Source organism: Macaca nemestrina, chromosome 13 (assembly GCF_043159975.1).
Source record: "Macaca nemestrina isolate mMacNem1 chromosome 13, mMacNem.hap1, whole genome shotgun sequence".
NCBI lineage: Eukaryota > Metazoa > Chordata > Mammalia > Primates > Cercopithecidae > Macaca > Macaca nemestrina.
In genome coordinates, this window is record NC_092137.1 from 71,465,999 (window position 1) to 71,480,089 (window position 14,091).

At 41.8% G+C, this 14,091-nt stretch overlaps 1 protein-coding gene across 4 annotated transcripts in view; it reads right to left on the minus strand.

Moving 5' to 3' along the window:
- Window positions 1-351: 351 nt before the first annotated feature.
- Window positions 352-14,091, minus strand: part of LOC105465242 (poly(A) binding protein interacting protein 2B) — a 42,602-nt gene continuing 28,862 nt past the window's right edge. For 3 of the 4 annotated variants that reach the window (XM_011713530.2, XM_011713528.2, XM_011713532.3), the window contains exons 4-5: window positions 7,828-8,004; window positions 352-6,491 (exon numbers count right to left, since the gene is read on the minus strand). In XM_011713530.2, the coding sequence (XP_011711832.1) occupies window positions 6,435-6,491; window positions 7,828-8,004 (234 nt within the window). In that variant the 3' untranslated portion in view covers window positions 352-6,434. The remainder of the gene's footprint in view (window positions 6,492-7,827; window positions 8,005-14,091) is intronic. The other variant, XM_011713529.3, reaches the window with a different exon arrangement.

Genomic DNA, 14,091 nt, shown 5'->3' on the forward strand with positions numbered 1-14,091 from the left:
ATTAAGTGCCTATTATGTGTCAGGCAGTATTTTAAAATTCTGTCATTATAGTTCCAGGGGAGAGGTTATTTACAAATAAAGAGGTTATTTGTAAATAAAGTTCAGGCCAATGGCACAAAGTAGTGAAGGTGGGATTCACTCGGGTCTGTCACTTCCAGGCCCATGGTTTCTGCTTTGTAACCCTATTTGAAAGGAAAACTGCAACTAAGATTATTACCCATGAGACAACTTACGTGTGAGACAAAAAATTTCACACCTCCCCACTGCCCCCAAACACACACGGTATGACACAGTGACCCAACTTTAGGCAAAAGGGTACCACTGCCAGCAAATGCATTTAACATTTTATTGAGATTCTCAACAGCTGCCATTTGGTTTGTATAGCAAAGTTTTTACAAAGTTCTTCCATTTTTGATATTTTTATGAAAATTATTTTCTTCCGTTTTAAAGCCCTGTCCCTCCCCCAAAGAAGGATTAGTAACTACCAAGTAATGATTAGGAAAAAAAAACAAAAGCAAAAACAGCTTTTAAACACTTGTGAAACAAGGGTAAGTGTCCAAAGTCAAGACCTTCTGGGCCCAGTGGAGGTGCTGGGCTGCCCCGGGACACCATCACTACCTCACCATCTACAATATCCTCAAGAGCTGAGCAGCCCTGCACAGACCCTGGGGGGCTTCCTGTTCCACAAGTTCCACTCCCTTTTCCTCTCCATCTTTGCTGTTGGGCCTCCCCTCCAAATCTGCCTAACAAAGGCAGCACGATCTTTAATACCTGTGCAGCTTTGTAAATGGAGACAGGATACTCTATTTCGAAAGCTGAGATTCCCTGTCCAGTCTGGGGGAGGAAAAATTATCCAATGTAGCATGGATGGTTTCACTTTCTTGTCCACTCAGACACACGCTCATACTTATTAAATGGATTTATCGGATGCTTCAAAAGTCCTGATGTGTAGTAGCACAAAAGTTCCTTGTAAAAAAAGAAGTTGCAAAATTGTAAAAATTTCTGCAGCAGTTCTGGCTCCAGATGACAAAGCTCGTTCTGATTAGTAGGCTTTCTTTGACAGGCACAGCAGCTTCCCCTATAAGTCTTACGTTCGGAGGGTTCCATTTAGACCACAGGAAGCTGGAATCCAAGTTTAAAAGGCTCTCTGCTGACAAAATGTGGTACATCCATCAATGGAATTCTACTCAGCAATAAAAGGAACAAACTACCAAAACATGTTGTATGTCATGGACGAACCTCAAAAACATTAGCTAAGTAAAAAAGCCAGACCCAGGAGACCGCATATTGTATGATTCCATTGATTCGAACTGTCTAGAAAAGGCAAATTTATAGAGAAAGTAGATTGGTGGTTGCTGGGGGTAAGAACAGGATTAACTGTAAAACAGCATGAAGGATCTTATCAGAAGGGATAAAAATGTTCTAAAACTGAGTAATAGTTATAGCTACACCACTGAGGGAAGTTACTAAAATCACTGAATTGTACACTTGAAATGGGTGTTTTATGATATGTAACATATGCCTCATTAAAGTTGTTTTGTTTTTAAGAAAAGGACTCCCTGCCTCCCAAACCATCCTTCGAGTATTAAACATTTTTGAAGGCTCACAATCAACAGGACAGAATTACTTAGTGATGATTTACAGAGTAAAATATTTTACTATTTTATAGTAAGCACATTTTAGTAACTGTAAACTAGTAAAATATTTTAAAGATTTTATCTCATTTTTGTCATATTAGTCTAAAATGTTTATTATTTTTATATAAAAGGTAGCCAATAGGAAGGTAGGACTGGGGAGAAAGCTCAGCAAATGTCACAAAGGAGACTCCTAGTAACAAAATCTGAGGGAGCTTTTTCCTTTAAAATAAAGATGGTGCATCTGTCCCTTTACAGATTTCTCTCCTGTCCCCTGGGACTCCTGCCTGACACCCTGTCGAGAATAGTGTATCCAGCTGTTCTATTCCCATGATGCCTCTAAAAACCAGACTGACTGGGAACAGCAGTAGGGGTTTGGCCAGTGAGGGCAGGTGGCCAAGAGGTATGCAAGAAACTCTCATGTTTCCCTGGGTTGGCTTCCTGCTCCCCTTTCCCTGTCATGAATAGCAGTTTCAGTATGAGAAGATTAAAACAAAGGAAAAAAACCACAAAAACCAAAAAACAAAAAACTGTTTTCAAATTATAACCAACCAAGTCTGTGGAGGAAATTCACAAGGCAGCAGAGCAGCGTCTGCAGAAGGTGCTCTGCCTACCGGGAGAACTAATGATCCCTGTGAGCAATGCGGGCTGCAGTGAGTCACACGGGGAAATGTGGGCAGAGGCAGAAGGACATCAAGGCCCCCACTACACTCCAAATCGGAGTCAATCCTCCTCTTCTCCCCACCCGCTTCCCAAACTAATGACGTCCGCGTTATCCCAGAGGAGAGCGGCTAGGGACACCCAGTCCTTCCCAATATGTGCACATCTCCAAATCTTGGTCAAATCTGTCAGATTTCTAACAGTCCCAATATCTCAATATCACCTAAACTGTGAAAGATTATTAGCCCGTGATGGTGGGACCCTTATTGAAGAAGGCCTGCCCCCTCCTCACAGTAGGGCAGACTCCTGGGTTCCCGATGGTTCAGGAGCCTGGGCTGTCATTTTTCTACCTGGGGTTTGAAGCCGCCCTAATACAAGATTCATTCATGCTGTTTACTTTGGCGGCCTCTTCACACAACTTTCCTCTCTAACACGTGTTAACTATCAGAGTATTCGCCTCACTGCCTTACTTCCCAGCTTCTCCAAAACCAATGTAATAGTAATCAACAATTTGGAAAATGCTGCTTAGTATTTTAAGCCATGGTTAGCTTTATAACCTTAATTAAAGACAGTGCAGGCTCGGGTGGCTCACCACGCCCAGCCTATAATCCCCAGCACTTTGGGAGGCTGAGGTGGGATAATCACTTGAGCACAAAAATTTAAGAACAGCTTGGGAAATAGAGCAAGATCCAGTCTCTACAAAAAATAAAAATAATAAAAATAATTAGCTGGCCGTAATGGTGCGTGCCTATTGTCCCAGCTACTCAGGAGGCTGAGATGTGAGGATTGCTTGAGCCCAGGAATTTGAGGCTGCAGTGAGCTATGGTCATATCACTGCACTCCAGCCTGGGTGACAGAGTGAGACTATGCTTTTAAAAAAAAAAAAAAAAAAAAAAAAAAAAGGGACCCCAGCTGCTGTGATTTTGGAAACTAAAGGTGCTACAAAGGTCAAGCCTTTTCCTTAGGATGGTTTCTGGTTTCACCCTTATGTGATTCCCAAAAGTCAACTATTATTGCCAGAAACTGGCCCAAAGACCCAGAGCTGCATTTGCCCAGGCCTAGGCTGTATCCTTGAATTTTCTGCTGCAGTTCAAAGGTGGAGAAACTGAAAAGGCATTCATTTCGCTTTTTTTCCCTTGAAAATAGAGAGATAAATTATTTTCATCTTGGAATTTTAGAGTTGAAAAAATAATCCCAATAATTACAGATCAAACACTAATAAACTAACACTGGGACCAGCTAGATTGGCAACTGTTAAAAATACATGTTCTACTTCTTTTTTTTTTTTTGAGACGGAGTCTTGCTCTGTCACCCAGGCTAGAGTGCAGTGGCGCAATCTTAGCTCACTGCAACCTCCACCCACTGGGTTCAAGCAATTCTCCTGCCTCAGCCTCCTGAGTAGCTGGGATTATAGGTGCCTGCCACCGCACCTGGGTAATTTTTGTATTTTTAGTAGAGATGGGGTTTCACCATGTTGGCCAGGTTGGTCTTGAACTCCTGACCTCATGATCCACCCGCCTCGGCCTCCCAAAGTGCTGGGATTGCAGGTGTGAGCCACTAAGCCCAGCCTACATGTTCTATTTCTATACAAATTCTCAAACTTCTAGTTGCCAATTAAAAAAAAAAAGTTTAAACAGAGTAGTGGCTTAAATTCAACATCACCCCTTACAAATACAAGCGTCACCATTCAAGGGTAAAGGGTTCCAGCCTGGCTTGCTGGTTCTACTCCTGTGAGAAAAGTCAAAGACAGCCAGAGGCTCCCAGCCTTTCCCCAGTGAAGGTCCAACAAGATGCATTTTCTGCTAAGAAGGTAGCAAACTCTAACTAGCAGAGCCTATGTCGTGAGTGACAATTGTGCCCCCACCTCCCAACATAAAATAGATGGCAAAAAAGAGTTGGACTACAAGAGGAACCACTGGAAGCAGAGTCCTATGCATTTTAAAAAGAATCACTTTGCTAGCTGCTTCCTATACCTGGAGTCAGCACATTCAGTGTCTGCAGAGGACTAGAAATGCCAGCCCTCAGTGTCCATGCTAAACTGGCAGGAAGTTTTCATAGTCCTGACCAAATATGCCTTGTGAAACCAGGCTGAAGACTGACATCCAAAACAGACCAGCACAGCAGAAGGAAAGACGAGCTCCTTTCTCTCTGCAATCCCAACACATTTCTAACCACCTTCAGAATTCTGAGCTTGGACAGGCTCATGGAGGATGAAGGAGGAAAAGCAGTCCCAGAAGGGAGAGATTTCCTCTATGCACTTGCAATGTCCTTTCCTTTTTAGAGGGAACAACCCAGCTGAAAGCTGAAGCTTGAATAAAGAAGTTTCTTTATTCATATTCCTCCCTGAAAAAGAGTTAACAGTTTCATTTTCTCAACACAGAGGCTTTGGGAATTAATGTGTCTGTCTGGTAATGCAAGTTCTCTAAGCTACTCTCCTATGACATGTGACCTAACAAGGAATGCAATTTTTCAAGTGATATAATCCTACAGACTTAAATAGGAAAAAATGTGTATTTTAAATCTGGCATTAGCTTGTCACTGTTCAAAGAGTCAACGAGAGCTCAAAAGGAGAATTTCTTCAGCTTTCCATACCCTAGTCCTTTCCTTCCAACCTCTGTCCCACATCCACATACTGAATTTATGCCAACTTTATTTCAAGTTACGTATCTTTTCCCTATTAGGCCTATCACACAGCATAGTAGCAATCAGAGAGAAGCCACTATTATCTTTAGGGCTCTTCAAGTCCTCATCCCTGGGAGAATGGCCTGGATGGTCTCTTATACATCACACTGCCATCTACATCTCTATATACAAAGGCAGCTCCTAGCACCCAGTTTAGTTCTTTAGGGGTAGCAACAAAAGACCCCAACAAGTTAAAGGCAGGAAAGACAAAGAAACATATCCTAAGAGGTCAATCTAAGAAACCTGCAAAGCTGGGTATGTGGGAACAGTAAAATGTTTTAATAGCTGAAAAGATCCCAGAGGGTCAGGTACACAGTCACATGGGTCAAGCAGGACTCACTTTCCTAGGCTAGTTTTGAGTTCCTTTCCAAAATTCTGTAATGTGGGAAGAAATATCCAAACTGTGAACTGAGCTTCTTACTAGTGTCCTGAAAAATATATCCTTTAAAACGTGCATAAACTTGTCTGAGGGAATTGAGACACCAGGAAGACCAAGTGTTGAGGCTGGAAAAAAAAAGGCTGTCCAAATAAAATTTAGACACAGCAGATTCAAGGATGACTTCTGCAGGCTCATGCTAATTGTCAGCACACCAGGCCTCCCCTATGCCTTTGGCAGCAATATCTTTTCTTAAAAACAGAGTAGGATAGGGTGGAAAGGAGGCCGGGGAATAGACTTCATGAAAGATGAGGTGGCAGATCAACAACAGTGCTCTTCTACTTATAAATGGTGAGTCTGATGGTGATGGTGAACACAGGCTTATGAACAGGACAACAGTAACTAAATGACTCAAGTGACAACCACCATCACAGCCCCACCTTCTGATTTACAACTTTCAACAATCATCAAAGTTACTGTAAACTAAGTACTCTAAGTCTGCGTTTTCTTGAATGGGGTTCAGGACAAACAGGCAAGGGCTCGGCAGGGCATTGGTTATCCCAGTTCACTGCAGGAGACCCCAGCGATGGCGGAGCTGAGCCTCAAATTCTGGTTTGTACCACCTGCTCTTTCTGCTTGTCCCTTTTCCCATCCAATTCAATAGATTCCACAAAAAGTTCTCCAGGGGCTCACTGTCCTTGGTAAGTATACAGCAGGGTGAGAGGGGCATTTCCTAAATATCCAGTTTATCTTGGTCAGCTTATTTTGTTTAAACACACACCGCAGAACACTCCTGATGAAGTGGGGAAAATGCAATTTCCTTAACTCGAAAGAGCTATTCAAAAAAACAAAACAGGAAACTGCTCCAAACAAAAATCAGCAGAACAAAACAGAAATACTCAGAGGCTTGTAGAATAAGACTGAGCATATTAGTTACTCAGAGTCACAGTATCATGAGACCACCACTCCCCTTCCCGCTGTGCGTCCCTTGCCCGCCCCATCCCCATCTTCAGCTCCACTATTTTGTGCATTACTATCCCCAGATGTGGGGACAGACAAGTCCTCCTCAAAGCTTTGTCGGCTCAGTACTTCTCTCCTGGAATAAACTCCTTGGCATCTGGGTTCAGGTTACTTTTGCTCTGAAATAAGAACCAAGAGATAATAAATCCTAAGGCAAGCTGCATTTTAAAACTTCCCCAGTCCATCATTATCAGTACCTTCCCCTTAGCTTTAGGGAGAGAAAGAAAGAAAATTCCTTGTAACTCAGGCTGTTATTGCTCGGTTGTTCTCAATTGCTCCTGACATAGCCCTGAGCAAGCGCATCTTCTTCCTTCTTTAGACTCTTGTTTCCTTCCTGATGCTTTCCAAAATCTCCTCAGAGGCCTGTAAGTTCAACTCCAAGAAGAATTTTTCAATTAATTGAGTACAATTAATTGAGAAAAGTTAACAATTAATTAATTTTTCACTTGGTGAAAACCTGGGTACTCGATCAGACCAGGTTGGATACCACAATCTCTATTTTTCTTCATCTTTCTGTACTCTCTTTGGTTCTCTACTCTCTTGTGAATATGCAACACCTTAGCAAACCACAGGGAAAGATTGTTCAGAATATGAGTTGTGTGAAAACTATATTGCTCATGGACTTTTTTTTTTGAGACAGTCTTGCTCTGTCGCCCAGGCTGGAGTGCAGTGGTGCAATCTCGGCTCACTGCAACCTCCGCCTCCCAGGTTTAAGCAATTCTCCTGCCTCGGCCTTCCAAGCTGGGACTACAGGCATGCGCCACCATGCCTGGCTAATTTCTGTATTTTTTTAGTAGAGATGGGTTTCGCCATGTTGGCCAGGCTGGTCTCGAACTCTAGACCTCAGGTGATCCACCCGCCTCAGCCTCCCAAAGTGCTGGGATTACAGGCATGAGCCACTGTGCCCAGCCTGCTCACAGACTTCTGACACTACATAAATATGAAAGGCAGGAAATTCATTTATCTGTTTTTCTAATTCTAAGTGGAGAAAATGACCTCTCAGGAGTACATTTCTTCCAAAATGAACAGTTAATTTTTATAACAGAATCATTTAGAAGTATATTAAATACAGATTTGAGGGATAGTAAAAGAGAAGAATGGCAGCAAATGATAACTTGAGAAGAAACTTCTTCAGTGTTCAAATTGTTATCCTTAATCCCAATTCTACTTTGAAGATCCCATTAGAAAGTAAAGGTTGGTGGCATCCAATCTTGGCAAGCAAAAAGAAAATAAAACTGGTGATGCTGGCAACAGTACTGTTTCATAGTGCTTTATGAGGAGGAATGCATCTTCAATGCACCCCTTATTAATAATGCCCATAAAACGAGCAAAGAAACAATAGCTCACAGGGCTCCAGAGACTTGTTGAGGGTTGTAGGGCCAGAAAGAAAGTCTGTCATTCCAAATCCTATATTCTTTTCACTACATAACATGAGGAACTACATATGGCTCTTACCAAAATATCTTCAGAATCATGACCTTCACTGACTGACAGTCCATTTAACTGCTGTTGCAACTGTCCCATGGCCTGAGGCAGGTCTCGTGATGGAATAAACCAGTCTTGGTCTTCTTCATCCAGCATCTCTTGGAAGCAGCGGTCCAAGAAGTCTTGCTCCTGCAGTTCCTCCTCCACCTAGCAAGCAAAGGGGAGTAGCTCAGACTTACTGTCACAGAGGGACTTACCCCTTCCAGTTTTTCCTTCACCTCTTTCCTTCAGAAGTTATTACTCTGCAGTTAAGAATGATCTTGAGCTGGGTGTGGTGGCTCACAACTGTAATCCCAGCAATTTGTGAGGCTGAGGCAGGAGGACTGCTTGAGGCCAGGAGTTTGAGACCAGCCTGAGCAACATAGCATGACCCTGTCCCTACAAAAAAAATTTAAAAATTAGCCAGGCGTAGTGGTGTGTGCCTGTAGTCTCAGCTACCTGGGAGGCTGAGGGTGGAGGATCACTTGAATCCAGGAGGTCAAGGTTTCATTGAGCCAAGACTGTGCCACTGCACTTCATCCTGGGCAACAGAATGAGACCTCAATTCTTAAAAAAAAAAAAAAGAAAAAGAAAAAGAAAAGATTTTATGATCTTACCTGAGGTCTAAGGGATCTAAGGATTCAATGTGTCTAATGACTAGCTAGAGATAACATAATTTTTATTTTTTCTCAACCAATTCTATCAATAATAAGACTAAGAAAATAGTTATTCACAATAACAGAAATTCAAGGTCTCCGCAGATGTTCTACGATCTCTAATAGGTGACACAGATATCACGGAAAATCATTTTAGAGCCTAAAATTCTTTTTTTCAGTCTTCTTACAAAGTAACCCTTCTTAAATTTCCCATTTTACAAGAAGTATGAAAAAGATACAGCAAGTATATAACTAGTTCATGACCTGGCTAGCGGAGATAAAATCAAAACCAATGCTCTCAGCTTTTGGCCATTTTTTGGGTAAGGAAACCCTCAAGGGAGAAAAATACTTTCAGAACATTAGGAAGACATAAAGAACACTTTTTGGCATACCACTAGAAAATTATATAATCAATGTAGTATTCTTTCAAATGATGAAATATAGGAATATTTAAACAACTCTGCATTTCTTCAACATTGCCCTAAACTAAAGCAATATATATCTAGGATATTTTACACTTCTTTGCAGACATTGTTAACTCTTAGTAAAGAGTGTGGTTCGCTCTGCCGATTTCAGTGTCTTTGATAGGCCTCTTGCTTCACGTTTGGCATCCCTTTCCTGCAGGCTGCCTGGTGACAGATTCACAGCTCACTAGCACCACCACCAGAAGTGAAGTCAGGCAAAAAATAATTACCCAAATTAGAATATACAGTTACCTAATGAATTCAGAGGAAAAGTTACCGGTAGTGAGACTTATGAATAGTATTTGAACATTACAGTTAGCCACACATGAAAATTAGACAGTTATGAAGTACTTAATAAAATATTCTCATGCCACAAGAAGTAACATGACCACTTAAGAGCTGCCCTGACTGTACAAGAGCTTTACAGCATGCTCGCTCTTATTAAATTTACTCCTGTTCACCAGCACAACCAATGAAAATGGTTGCTGGGCATAGAGGTGTAACAGAAACATGCTATGTGCAATTCACACAGATCCCGATAGAGCCACATTAGGTGGAAACTGCTGTCTGTCCCCTTTAAACTTGTTTCCTTCTTCCCAGAGCACCAGGCTGTTCAGTTAAAATCACATTTGTCACCTTACATGCTGTGTATGGTCAAGTGACTATTCATCACAAAATGTTCCCACAAGGGACGTGGACACTTTGGCATCCCTTGGTTAAAAGGAGACCCCTTGCCGTGGCCTTTGGCTCTCTCCCTTTCCCAGCTGCTGGACTTCACAGTGTTCCCTCAGCCACTCAGCTGATATATGCCCTGGGGGTGGCAGAGCAATACCATGGAAGGGAACAAGTGGGCACCAGATCACTTGTCTATCCAGAATGCTTACCTTGGGCTGTTAACCTCACAGAATAAAACAATGCATTACTGCTGAATCTTTGTTGAAGCAGTCTAGCCAACTCCCACCTCATGTACTTCTCTATTTCAGACTCACATCCTGCCAGTCCCCGAGGTCCCATTTGAGGCATGCCATGCTGACCTGTCTGCATATAGCTGCTGTTTCCCACAAATCCATACCCAATAACACAGGGCATTAGACCAAAACAACTTCCTTTCATAAAATAAATTTCTTCACCTTTTCCCATAACACAAATTTTCCATGAAAACATTGCAAAAGGAGAGCAGAAACAAGATTTTTAGGAACTGGACTTAACCATGTCTAATTAATGAAAAATATTATATATGGGCACATGTTTTATTGCATTTTGCTGTACTTTGCTTCACAGATACTGCATTTTTACAAATTGAAGGTTTGTGGCAACCTTGTGTCAAGCAAGCCTATTGGTACCTTTTTATCAACAGTATGTGCTCAATGTCTGTGTTACATTTTGGTAATTCTCTCAATATTTCAAACTTTTTCATTATTATTATATCTGTTATAGTGCTCTGTAAGCAGTAATCTCTGATGTTACAATTTTTTTAATTTTAGGTTTGAAGTACATGTGAAGGTTACATAAACACATGTCACAGGGGTTTGTTGTACATATTATCATATCACCAGGTATTAAGCTCAGCACCCAATAGTTATCTATTCTGCTCCTCTCTCTCCTCCCACCCTCCTCCCTCAAGTAGACCCCAGTGTCTGTTGTTCCTTGTGTTCATAAATTCTTATCAGTTAGCTCCCACTTATAAGTGAGAACATGTGGTATTTGGTTTCTTGTTCCTGTGTTAGTTTGCTAAGGATGATAGCCTGGCAACTCCATCCATGTTCCTGCAAAGGACATAATCTCATTATTTTTTATGGCTGCATAATATTCCATGGTATATAAGTACCATATTTTTTTTTATCCAGTCTGTCACTGTTGGATGGGCATTTACTTGATTCCATGTCTTTGCTATTGTGAACAGTGCTACAACGAACATTTGTGTACATGTGTCTTTTTGATAGAATGCTTTATATTCCTCTGGGTCTACACCCAGTAATGGGATTGCCAGGTTGAATGGTAGTTTTACTTTTAGCTCTTTGAGGAATTGCCATACTGCTTTCCACAACGGCTCAATTTACACTCCTACCAACGTTGTATAAGCCTTCCCTTTTCTCCACAACCTCACCAGCATGTGTTTTTTTTCTTTTTTTTCTTTTTTACTTTTTAGTAATAGCCACTCTGACTGGTGTGAAATGGTATCTCATGGTGGTTTTGACTCGCATTTCTCTAATGATCAGTGATATTGAGCTTTTTTTCATATGCTTGTTGGTCGTATGTATGCCTTCCTTTTGAGAGGTGTCTGTTCATGTCCTTTGCCCACTTTTTAATGGGTTTTTCTCTTGTAAATTTAAGTTCCTTGTAGACGCTGGACATCAGACCTTTGTCATATGCATAGTATGCAAATATTTCCTCCCATTCTGTAGGTTGTCTGTTTACCCTGTTGATAGTTTCTTTTGCTGTATAGAAGCTCTTAAGTTATTTAGATCTCATTTGTCAATTTTGGCTTTTGTTGCAATTGCTTTTGGTGTCTTTGTCATTAAATCTTTGCTCATTCCTATGTCCAAGATGGTATTGCCTAGGTTGTCTTCCACGGTTTTTATAGTTTTGGGTTTTAGCCAGGCGCGGTGGCTCAGGCCTGTAATCCCAGCACTTTGGGAGGCCGAGGCAGGCAGATCGTGAGGTCAGGAGATTGAGACCATCCTGGCTAACATGGTGAAACCCCGCCTCTACTAAAAAATACAAAAAATTAGCCAGGCGTGGTGGTGAGCGCCTGCAGTCCCAGCTACTCTGGAGGCTGAGGCAGGAGAATGGCGTGAACCTGGGAGGTGGAGCCTGCAGTGAGCAGAGATCACGCCACTGCACTCCAGCCTGGGCTACAGAGCGAGACTCTGTCTCCAAAAAAAAAAAAAAGTTTTGGGTTTTACATTTGTCTTTAATCCCTCTTGAGTTCATGTTTGTATACTGTGTAAGGAAGAGGTCCACAGGAGTTCTCTGTATTTCCTGAATTTGACCGTTGGCCTCTCTCACATGGTTGGGGAAGTTTTCATGGATGGTATCCTTGTATTAGTCTGTTTTCACGCTGCTGATAAACACATACTCAAGACTGGGCAATTTAAAAGAGAAGGAGGTTTACTGAACTTATAGTTCCACGCGGCTGGGGAGGCCTCACAATTACGGCAGAAGGTAAAAGGCAAGGAGGAACAAGCCACATCTTAGATAGATGGCAGCAGGAAAAGAGAGAGCTTGTGCAGGGAAACTCCCATTTTTTAAAACCATCAAATCTCGTGAGACCAATTCACTACCATGAGAACAGCAAAGAAAGACTCACCCTCATAATTCAGTCATCTGCCATCAGGTCCCTCCCACAACACATGGGAATTATGGGAGCTACAAGACGAGATTTGGGTGGGGATACAGAGCCAAACCGTATCAATCCTAAAATATATCTTTCAAGTTATTTACTTTGGTCCCCTCCCTTTCAGGGATGCCAATGATACATAGATTTGTCCTCTTTACATAATCTCATACTTCTTGGAGGTTTTTGTTCATTCCTTTTTATTCTTCTTTATTTTTGACTGTCTTATTTAAATTTTTTGAAATGGAGTTTTTCGCTTGTTGCCCAGGCTGGAGTGCTGTGATATGATCTCAGCTCACTGCAACCTCCACTTCCCAGGTTCAAGAGATTCTCCTGCCTCAGCCTCCTGAGTAAGCTGGGATTACAGGTGCTTGCCACCACGCCCAGCTAATTTTTGTATTTTTAGTACAGATGGTGTTTCATCATGTTGGCCAGGCTGGTCTCTAACTCCTGACCTCAGGTGATCCCCGCCTCAGCCTCCCAAAGTCCTGGGATTACAGGTGTGAGCCACCATGCCTGGCCTGTCTTATTTTAGAGAACCAGTCTTCAAGTTCTGATATTCTTTCCTCAGCTTGGTTTATTCTGCTGTTAATACTTGTGATTGCATTATGAAATCATTGTGTTATTCAGCTCTGTCAGACCTGTTAGGTTCTTTTTTATACTGGCTATTTTGTCTTTCAGCTCCTGTATCACTTTACTATGATTCTTATTTTCCTTGGACTGGGTTTTGCCATCCTCCTGAATCTTGATGATCTTTGTTCCTATTCATATTCTGAACACTGGAAATGACAACAAAGGATTTAGAATATTACATAATCAGCTTAGTTGATAAAGCAGTAGCAGGGTTTGAGAGAACTGTTTTTTCCCTTCAATTTCCATTTTATCCAGTACTGATATTGCTTTGTGTTTGAAATTTCCTGATATTTTCTGTCTTCATTATTTTATGTTTTCCTTTGCTGAAGCATTTTAATTCAGATGTTTCTCTTTTAGGTTCTTTACATGTGAACCTGTTTCCCTTATTGTGGAAGTAATCCATTTTCTTTGCATATGAGTTGGGAAATCAGAACTAAGAAAACCAAACTGGAAGGAAAAAAAAGCCCCCCTAATCTCGACACTCACACATAATGAATATTGTTGACATTTTAGAATATATCTACCCTGATTTTTACTTAATAGACACCCCATGGGGAAATGACAGAAGCTTAGAGTAAAAAAAAAAAAAAAAAAAAGTCTCCTAGTTAGAAATGACCCACAAGATTTTAAAATTCACTAAGCATTTTCCATCTTTTTCTGTAGCCTGAATAGCCAGTGAGAATGTATCTTGCAAGTTGCATGTAATTAGATTTCTCCCTTTTTTTCCCCTTAATCCAACTGCATCTTTTTTTTTTTTTTTGAGATGGAGTCTCACTCTGTCGCCCAGGCTGGAGTGCAGTGGTGTGAGCTCAGCTCACTGCAAGCTCTGCCTCCTGGGTTCACACCATTCTCCTGCCTCAGCCTCCCAAGTAGCTGAGACTACAGGCGCCCGCCACCTATCTTCTCTCTTAGAAATTCTAGCCAGAAGGCTGGGTACGGTGGCTCACACCTGTAATCCTAGCACTTTGGGAGGCTGAGGCGGGCGGATCACGAGGTCAGGAGATCGAGACCATCCTGGCTAACACGGTGAAACCCATCTCTACTCAAAATACAGAAAAATTAGCTAGGCGTGTTGGGTGTTGGTGGGTGCCTGTAGTCCCAGCTACTCGGGAGGCTGAGGCAGGAGAATGGCGTGAACCCGGAAGGCGGAGCTTGCATTGAGCTG